The sequence below is a fragment of the Hippichthys cyanospilos genome, chromosome 15 (assembly GCF_059441005.1).
Source record: "Hippichthys cyanospilos isolate Australia breed blue-spotted pipefish chromosome 15, RoL_Hcya_1.0, whole genome shotgun sequence".
Taxonomy (NCBI): Eukaryota; Metazoa; Chordata; class Actinopteri; order Syngnathiformes; family Syngnathidae; genus Hippichthys; species Hippichthys cyanospilos.
In genome coordinates, this window is record NC_142383.1 from 18,679,037 (window position 1) to 18,689,130 (window position 10,094).

A 10,094-nucleotide genomic window follows, 5' to 3' on the forward strand; every position below is an offset into this window, starting at 1 on the left:
GCATTTGTGTATTTGTGTCTCAGCTAACCCGCAACCTTAAAAAGAAATGGAAATATGGATGCTTTCCAATGTGCAAATAGTGTTGCTGTACCTTTACATACCAAAGCCGGGACATACAGTACTGTCCAGTGACAGCACATAAGATGAGAACGAAAAAAAAAAAATCCTCCCGGGTGGGTACGACGTGTTCTGGAATGTTCCAATCTGAAAGGAGGCTCAGTCACTTCGCGGGTCCTCCTTTTATGCGCTCACATTACGACAGCCATCATTTTGCCATCACTTTGCTCTATTGAGCATCGAGCAGACCTGAGCAATCGATAGAATTCTTATTGCCACACTAGCGCTTACTTAGCACAAACTCATGTGGAGAAAAGGTCTGTCTGTCTGTCTGTCTGTCTGTCTGTCTGTCTATCTATCTATCTATCTATCTATCTATCTATCTATCTATCCATCCATCCATCCATCCATCCATCCATCCATCCATCCATCCATCCATCCATCCATCCATCCATCCATCTATCCACCCATCCACCCACCCACCCACCCATCCATCCATCCATAGGTGTTCATAAGGTGTCCCCCATGGCTCTTTCTTGGGGCCCATGCAATTTCCATAGCAATAGGACCGAACATATATTTATTTTGTTGCTCCACGCAACAGGTGATCGTCACTGGCTCGCAATGGGAAAACAGGGGGCAGAATGGTAGAGTGCGGTCGGCGGATCATTTTGGCATCTTCTTGTAAATTCTGCTTGAAGTTTTTTTGTCCGCGTCTGCCTCCCACAGTCCCCGATGGGTCTCTAGCGCTTCGGAAAGTAAGTAAGGCCACAGACGGGGCAAAGAGGCATCTTTGGGAAAGTTCTTCTGGGCCACTTGAAGATGTAAGACTTTCCTACTTCATTTGTCTTCCTTCGGAAGCCAAAACAAAACTCCAGGATCCAAGAATATAAAATCCATTTTAAAATAAATATCAAAATATGAGCTAGCTGACTGGCTGAGCCGCATTATCAGTGAGCCGCAAATATTCCGACCCCCAATGGACTTGCACTTTAAAACGGCCCCCCTTTTCCTGGGAACGCGGTTATCTGGGATCTCACGGCCGCCGCTTCCCGACATAGAGGACAGACGGGCGCGGGGTCGATTCCAGTGCGCGGACCCTCCACCCGCCTCTTCAGCGGCGATATCAAATTTCACTTCGCTGTGGACGAGGGTTATGAGGCCAGCGATACGTTACGTCGCTAATGTGTTCACGCAAAGCTAAAGGCAGAATTTAGCATCTGGACATGTAGCATTTAGCATCTGGCCCAGCTTAGCAGGAAAATGCAACATGTTCGGTCAAAACGGCAGGGTTTGAAATGAACCAATATGAACCTAGATTTAGCATGTGGATGTGTAGCATTTAGCTTGCATTTGACCTAGCATGGCGGCAAAATCTGAAACTAGTTCAGTCAAAATATCGGTGCTCAAAGTTCATCGATGTAACCCTAAACCAAACCCCTTTTTCACCGACGCAAAAAAAAAACGAGTTACATTTTGTACACAGCTATGTTCTATTTAGCTTAGCTTGGCAGGAATATCTGGAATGTGTGGAGATTGGGCTTTTTGATCTTTCTGACGTCAAAAGAAAAGCACACAGAAACCCACTAGGAAGTCAAAATATTGCATAGATGGGAAAAAAAACCATGAAGACTTTCAATTTGCCACGCTGCCATCCCTTCTAAATGCTTGCAAACGGGATCTCCGGGGGTACGCCCTATAGGTGTGAAATTGAGCCCATGTCGGGCTCATTTACTGCCATTCGAATTTGGAAATATTGTCAATGTTGGACATATTCAAAGTCAGCTCAAGTTGGGTGATAGCAAGGCCGGGTTGGAGAAAAATCTCCAGGGGGACAGCCAGGGGTTAAAAGGAGCGCTGGCCACCAGTGTCATCCATTCATTCAAACTACCAATATACATGATTATTTGAGGGAGGAGTATAGTTATTTTTTCTCTTTTAAGCGAACATCGCACTTGTCTCACGGTGTCTGCAAGGTGACACGGAGGAGAGGCGGACCCCTCGCAAGCGGGCCCCCCAATCCTGATCAAAAGCGTTTAGCGCCTCGCCCCCATTAAAGCGTTAAAAGTTTACACTAAAAAGACGTGTAAACAGTAGATCACAAAGAGCAGGCGTGTTTGCTCCACGCGCATTCCGAACTTTTGCCATGCGTCATAATTCAGACCTGACATAAAAAATAAGTCGCCTCACCCTAAATTTTATACACACACACACACACGCACGCACACACACACACACACACACACACACACACACACACACACACACACACATGCTGCGGGACGTTCGGTATGCGCCGTTTGCTCTCCCCAAGGGGAAATACTTTGTAGGTGTCAAGACTTGTTCACCCAAAAGCTTATGCTAAAAACTGCAGCCCAACGCGGGGTGATTATAGCTGCGGCCGCAGGCGCGGCGGGAAGATTTCACGTTAATAACGTACGGATTTTACTCGACTTCAAGAATGATTAGCGGCGAAAAACAGCCGCTTCAATTTCGCCCGAATCTGAGAGAATTGTTTTTCAGCTGTTAGCATTGGAGAAGCTAGTATTTTTTGTTGTCTGGTTCAAAATGCTAGGCGATGTGGATTGTTTTGTGAGCATAACATTGCTAACCACTCAAGCTAACCAAGCGGATTTTTGTGTTGTAAGGTACACAATGCTAGAAAGGCTACGGATTGTTTAGGGGGCATAACATTGCTCGTCGTTTTAGCTAAGCTAGCATTTTTTTGGTACTGTCCAGTTCATGATGCTAACAAAGCTACAGATTGTTTTGGGAGCACAACGTTGTTAGCCACTTTGCTAAGCTAGCGTTATTTTTTTTTTCTGCTGTTCAGTTCGGGATGCTAGCACAGCTACAAATTGTTTTGGGAGCACAATATTTTTAGCCACTTTAGCTTGTGTGTGTTTTTTTTTTTTTGGGTTGTTGTTTTGTCAACGATGCTAGCAAATCCACGGAACGTTTTGGCGCACGCCATTGACAGCAGCGGGCAATGGCATCATGTCCAAAACACCGGCGGACACTTGCGCAGGCCAAGATATGCTTTCCATTTCAAGCGGGGGGCGGGCTGTAGGTTCCATCAACAGGCGCTGACTCAGCACCCAGAAATGTTAAAAGCTCTTCGGGGAGCGCTTACATGTCATCTTGCGTGGTGGATCCAGTCAATGGAATACGGAGATCGGGGCTCCGGTCCGCCGATGGACAAATCGCAAATAAGGCCTACTTTTGAATTTCTGGAATTGGTTTTTGAGGAACCCCCCCTCCACCCCGAGAAAAAGACAAGCATGATCCAAGGAAATTGAGGAGGTGCAGATTTGAAGGGCAGGAAATGAACGGGATCAAGTAATTAGCGGAGACATGCTGTCGTTTCAGTCCAAGTCTGCGGGGTGAAATATGAATCAAAATTTTACGAGTCTAGCAGCAATTAATCGGCATTTAGACGAGATCGGGACATGTTGTGCTAATTCTTGTTCTTGTCTTTTTTTTTTCCGCGAAAACAGTCAGTCAGCAAGCTCTACTTTGGCAACTTTACTTGTACGGCATATTTTTTAAAAGGCATCAGAATGATCAGACTTGGATGCTAAAATCTTTTTTTTTTTTTTTTAAGCCCCCACAGCCCCCGCGCACGTTTGTTTATATTTGCAAGGGGATTCAAACGTATGTTGAAAGATGCTTGCTAAAAAAAATAAACAGCTTTTTTTCCAGTATTGTCACAGATTGCAATCAAACCAAAACGATTAGCCTTCAAAAAGGAGGAGTAAAATAAAAATTACAAAAATAAAAAAACGTTCAGACCACTCCAACTAGCTTACAACAAGCAGTTAGCAAAAAGTTCGCAAAAATCTTTATCGGCGGTAAATCCGGGGCGCCTCCCTTTCCTCGGAGTTCCACCTTTAACCCGGCGCCGGGGGAGTCATGTGACTCAGCCTGGACACGAGGAGGGGGGGGGCATTTCATACAAACAACATGGGAAAGTGGTGTGGGATGAGAAAGGATCAAATGGAAAATCACGGCCACCCTTTTTTTTTTTTGAAAGGAATTTTGCCGGACTTGGCAGGCGGCGCCGACACATCGAGACTTGACTTTCTCGTGGCCGCAACAAAAAGGCCGAGGGGCGGGGGCGGCTTCATGCACTTAACTCGGCAAAATAAACAATCACCTGTAGACGGCAACAAAAAAAAGCTCTGTACCCAAAAAGTACGCAGGACGGATGCATCCAAAGTTGAGTAATGATGAGTATTCTTTTCAATTTTTTTCAAGTCTAAAAATGAATCAATCAACTCATCAATTAGTGACGATTAGTTGTACCAAAAGTAACGATTAGTAATCAATTACTCACTAGTGGCCAGTTTTTAGACCCTTGTCTCGCCAAACACTCGAAAAAAATTGTACATCAGAAATACTTTAAAGTACACGTAAAAACACGTCTTTGGCATTGAATGAGTTAATTAGCAAGTTTAAAAAATATATATATATAAAGTGGCCCTTAGTCTTTCTATTATTCCCGTTTGCGGCCATCAGAGGACATCCCGGAAGGCAGAAGACTGGAGAAAGGGCAAGAAAAACCTGCGGGGGTCCCGAACGCAAACAAACAAGGTCGTCGGGCGGTGGGAAAAACCGCGGCGGGGGACGGAGGTGCAAGTGCGTTTCGGGACGCCGTAAATTTCAACGCGACCGTTTTGGTCGGCTCCCCCGAGAGGATCGGGTCACGTGATCGGAGACCTTTGGCCTTCCCAGGCCGGGAGTCCGCCAAAGACTTTTCGGCGGTGTCCTAGTTTTCCGGACGGCGTACGTCAATATACCCGCGTGAGATAAAACAAATCGTAAAAAAAAAAAAAAAAAAAATGGAGGCGATGACTCCCCGAGGTGGCTCAAACTTGCACCCAGGGGGTGTTCGGCCATACCCGTCCAGTGCCAAGACATTCCAAGACATTTACATCTCGACTTGAGGATACTGCTGGAAATGTGAATTTCCCTACGGGGATGAATAAAGTATCTATCTATCTATCTATCTATCTATCTATCTATCTATCTATCTATCTAAACTTTCATTTGATTAGAAGACCGAGCGCTGGCTTTGGTCTCCGGTTGACCCCCCTCCCGTTTATCGGGGATTCCAGTAGTCCCCGCGAGGGTGGAAATTTGCCATACACAACATTCTTACGCGTTTCAGCCTCGGAAATATCACGAAATGAAAATAGTCAAATAATAACAAGGAAATGTAAAGAAACATGAAAAAGCCGGCGGCTGGGAAAAATCCGTTTGCGCTAGCAGGGCTGGCCGGCAGCTAGCTCGGAAGCTAACGCCTCAGCTCGCCCGAGCCGTCGCTCCGGAAGGTAAATAACAACGCCGGGCTCTTCCGCGAATTTAAGCATAGCTAATTGTGGAAACGGGCCTTGTAATCGTAATAATAGTGTCACTATGCTAACTGCTAAAAATATAGCATTTTTTTTTCACAATAATGCCCCTGGGAATACGCAAAACCATAAAAATTGCTAGTAATCCATTTCCAAATGTATTAAGACTACAAAAAAATGAAAACAATATTTACTCACTTCATTTTACATGCTATGAAACTGACACTGTTATTTTTCATGCGATTTATGTGTGGACAAGAAGGGAGTGTTGCGCTCTCTGTTTCCGCTCGGAGAAAAACAAACAAACAAAAAATTTGCCTGGAAAGACAGAAAGTCGGAAACGTGGGCTTTCTCCAAGGGCCCAGGAAGTCTGCCATTTTCTTGGCCATTTTGACCATGTCCCGAGGTTTCTAAAGGACAAATGTCGTTCGTCTCCCTTGGAAAGACCTACAAATATATGTCAAGGAGCCGTGTGTGAAGAGACATTGCCAGTCTTCCAAGCCTCCATTTTTTTTTCCAATTCCAAGGGTTCCGTAAAGACAAACTTGTTCTACAAGATTACCTACTATTAAAACAGACCTCCAAAATTCTCCCAGGCCGCGTAAGTCTGCCGTTTTGGTTCCATGCAGCCATTTTTTCTTGGCCAGTTCCAGAGATCTATAAAGAATCTTCTACAGGATTGGCTCTTCCGGAAAGCCCCACCCAAATCTCTGGAAGCCACGTCCGAAACCCACCCGGGTTCCAAGCCTGGGATTTGGCGGTCGTTTCGACCATTTCCGAGAGTTCCGTAGGGACAAACGTGTCGGGATCACGTACGCGGCCCCGCCAGATCGTCTGTGAAAAGGAAGACATGTGGTCAAGGGGCCGTTTTCGGCGGCCTTTTGACCCGAGCTGTTTTCGAGACAAACTTGTCGGGAGAGCCTCCAAAGACAAAGCGGCGTCACGCGCCAAAAAGCGGAAGCGCGACCTCCGAGGGAGAGCGCGACGGGTTCGTCCTGGGAGGAGCGGGAGGGGAGGGGAGGGGAGGGGCCGAGCGGAGGGAAGCGGCGACCCGGGGCGGGCGGCGCTCACAAGCGCAGCGGCGGAGTCAGCGCGCGGCGGCCCGGAGCGGAGCCGCTGGGATGCCACTCTCCCCGAGCGGAGCATGAACAACAGCGCGGCGGGGGCGGGGGCGGGCTTCCGGCCGCCCACCGTCCCGGTGGTCATGTTCATCTTCGGGGTGGCGGGCAACGCCACGGCCATCGCGGTGCTGCGGCTGTCGCGCAGGGAGCAGAAGGAGAGCACCTTCTACACGCTGGTGTGCGGGCTGGCCGTCACCGACCTGCTGGGCACGCTGCTGGCCAGCCCCGTCACCATCGCCACCTACGCCCGGGGCGGCTGGCCCGGCGCCCGCCCGCTCTGCCTCTACTCGGGCTTCGTGCTGCTCTTCTTCTTCCTGGCGCAGCTGTGCATCCTGTGCGCCATGTCGCTGGAGCGCTACCTGGCCATCAACCACGCCTACCTGTACAAGCGGCTGGTCAGCCGCCGGCTGGCGGCGCTGACGCTGCTCGCCATCTACGTCAGCAACGCCGGGCTGTGCGCCCTGCCCGCCGCCGGCCTGGGCCGGCTGACGCTGCAGCGGCCCGGCAGCTGGTGCTTCGTGGACTGGCGCGCCGCCGCCGGGGGCGCCGCCGCCGCCTTCAACCTGGCCTACGCCGGCGTCAACGCCGCCGTGGTGGTGGCCACCGTGGCCTGCAACGTCATGGTGTGCGGCGCGCTCATCCTCATGCACCGCCGCTCCGTCCGACGCACCTCGCTGGGGGCCGGGTCGGGGCGGCGGGCGCGGGACGCCCCCGGCCGCCGCCGGAGCCTGCGGCGGCTGGCCGGCGCCGAGATCCAGATGGTCATCCTGCTCATCGCCACCTCGGCCGTGGTGCTGGTCTGCTCCATCCCCCTGCTGGTGAGCCCCCCCCCGCCCCCCGCCCCCGCCGAAACGTATTTGCCGAGGGCCCCGGCGCGTTCGGGTGCCGTCGCTCTGCGCCGAACGCTTCCAAACGTCTCAGTTCCGAGCAAACGCGGCCGAGCTGGATTTGGATGGTCACGTCGGGATGTCACGTCGCCCCGTGAGCGCCGACGACCCGCTTTAAAAAACAAGAGCCAGCGTTAGGGGAAGTGCTTCTTTCACGTGGCCCGACTTATGAGTCAATCTTTCAACGGCGGCTGGCCGAACGAGAAACGCCACCCGGCCGCGTCGTTGGCCGTTTCTTTAAATCCAATCGCAATCGAATCCGCTTTAAGACTCCTGCACTTATAAAAATAAATAGTACAAGCAAAACATCACTCAGAAAACATGAACATTATTATTAACCCTTGGGCCATTATGTTACAAATTATGGACATTTCGGTCATTATTTTATGATATATAAAGAATCAGTGGGGGAAAAAATACCCTTAGGGAGCTGAAATTTCCAGCAGATGATTAAAACGTAAAAATTCTGAATGCAAAGATTCTGAAATCTCTGTGTTTGCAGCTGGACGTGCCAGATTTTGCGCGCAAAAATAATCACTGTCCGAATTTTGGACCATTTAAAACCATTATAAATACAAATTTTGAGATTCATTTTCATAGGATTTATGACATTGATTTTCTGCGATGTTTGAAACATTCCGTTGAGCTGCCGTCTAACTATGTCGGCAAACAGAAAATTCTCTCTTGACTTGTGTTGCACCTCGAGACAGAAGGTGGCACTAGAGAGCGGTTAGCGTCATCCTAACTTCGCATCATATCATAAACCGTTTCCGGTGTTTCATTTATTAGAAAAGAAATAAATCAGCTCATTTTTATACATTGCATTACAAAATCTCCTCGCGGGCCGGATTAGAACCAGAACCGCCCCGCGAGCTGCATGTTGGACACCCCCGCAGCGGCACCTACATGCAAAGTTCATTTGTTTCGAATTTGAATGTGAATTTTGCCGCTATTTACACGTGAATGGCCTAATCCGTTGCAAAGCCGCAAAACGCTCCTAAGCCCTTTAAATAATATTAATAAATGATACAAATGCATCAGAAATGGAAACAAATGCATATTAGAATTACATTGGTGCATAATGGAATTCCAAATACATTCCGTAAAAAAATTTTTTTGAAAAAAAAAGGTCCCCGCGCAGTGTGATGAATGATTGTTTGAAAAGGGGCTCTTTTTCTTGGCCGTCCTTTCTGCCCCTGCTCCGTTTCGCTCGTTTCCATGCGAAAAGTGCGAGAATCGGCGCAATTATCGTCCACGGGCGGCCTTGTGCCCAATGTCTTTTTCTGTTCCTTTGCCTCATCGTTTGATTAGGAAAATCCTTAGCGGATTTGATTGCTTTTCAAGCAAGGGAAATCATCGACTTTTTTGCGCTATTTTGACACAAATACGTTGCATTGGAATTACGGCTCAATGTCAAATCAAATGTCCTATTTTTAGCGCTAAGACTCCAAGTTTGACTAAAGCATTTGCAAGTACATTCAAATCGGGGATATTTTTCGCATGTCACACGTTATTGACTTGTGTATGGGAAAACCCCGTGACATTATAGGAAAAAAACATGGCAAAGTCTAAAAATGGAACAAACTACTAATGACATATACACACACACACACACACACACAAACAAAGTTTCAACTTAGGCCTGTGCACGGCCACACCCGTGGCGTTATGGGAGAAAAAAATGCTATATTTTAGCAGTTAGCCTACAGGTACGTTTGAATGTACCTGTACAGTAGGCCAAACGGGTATTTTGACTCGCATGTCAATCCCCAGTGGTATTATGGGAATAAAGTAGGTAACGAGTATTCAAACTTATTAACGGAGCAGAAAAGGACGCACCGTCGTCATTGTATTTGCCGACCAACGGGTGGCGGGGGCTTTCATCCGATTGGGCACCCCCCTCCCGTCCAATCCCCATCGCTCAGGCCCTCGCCTCTCCAAAAAAGGGAGCGGGGACACATCTCCCCTCGTGTCCCGTTTGACTAACAAAGACAACTTTGTCCCCCGCTCGTTTGTCCAGCTGAGGATCTTTGTGAACCAGCTGTCCAGCAAGCACGCGGAGGAGGAGTCCACGGGCTTGGACAAAGACCTGCTGGCCATCCGCATGGCCTCCATCAACCCCATCCTGGACCCGTGGGTCTACATCCTGCTCCGCAAGACCGTGGTCCTCACGCTCATGGAGAAGATCAAGTGCCTGTTTTGCAAGATGGGGCGGGGCCGGCGGGGGCCCGGGGGCCAGTTCCGCTGCGCCGCCGTCCGCCTGTCCTCCTCGTCCATCGTGTCGCGGGACTCGCCGTCCCCGCTGTCGCGGGGGCGCCAGGGGACGGCGAGCGCCTCGCGGACGTTCCCGTACCCGGCCGGGGGCCGGTCGGGCTCCTTTGGAGGAGGGGCCGACGGGGGGGCCGCCTCCCCCGGAGAAAATATGTCACTCGCCCCGGGGGGGCCGACGGGGGCGCGGACGGAGGCCCGGGGGGAGCCCGGCGGCCCGCCGACGCGAGATCGGCTCCCGAGCGCCGCCGAGACTCGAGTCGATAGTTCGTTGACCTTCAATGGATGAGAAGCCGCGCTATCCAAATGAATAAATACATCATAAAAATATCACGAGCCTTACCGTACACCGTACAAGCTTTTCGAGTACAGTGAAGCTAGCTCATTTTTGTGGTGCCGGGTACTAT

At 49.6% G+C, this 10,094-nt stretch overlaps 1 protein-coding gene across 1 annotated transcript; it reads left to right on the forward strand.

The window, feature by feature from the left end:
- The first annotated feature begins 6,497 nt into the window (after window positions 1–6,497).
- ptger4b (prostaglandin E receptor 4 (subtype EP4) b) lies at window positions 6,498–10,017 on the forward strand. Its single transcript, XM_088435550.1, has 2 exons — window positions 6,498–7,350; window positions 9,440–10,017. Exons 1-2 carry the CDS (start codon window positions 6,556–6,558, stop codon window positions 9,974–9,976), a joined length of 1,332 nt encoding a protein of 443 aa, XP_088291676.1. The 5' UTR covers window positions 6,498–6,555; the 3' UTR covers window positions 9,977–10,017.
- The last annotated feature ends 77 nt before the right edge of the window (window positions 10,018–10,094 follow it).

What these genes read in the sequence shown, in the direction of transcription:
- ptger4b (XM_088435550.1), top strand. Translation starts at nt 6,556, where the DNA reads ATGAACAACAGCGCGGCGGGGGCGGGGGCGGGCTTCCGGCCGCCCACC. An exon ending in TCTGCTCCATCCCCCTGCTG is followed by an intron (nt 7,351 to 9,439) that starts GTGAGCCCCCCC and finishes TCGTTTGTCCAG; the next exon opens with CTGAGGATCTTTGTGAACCA.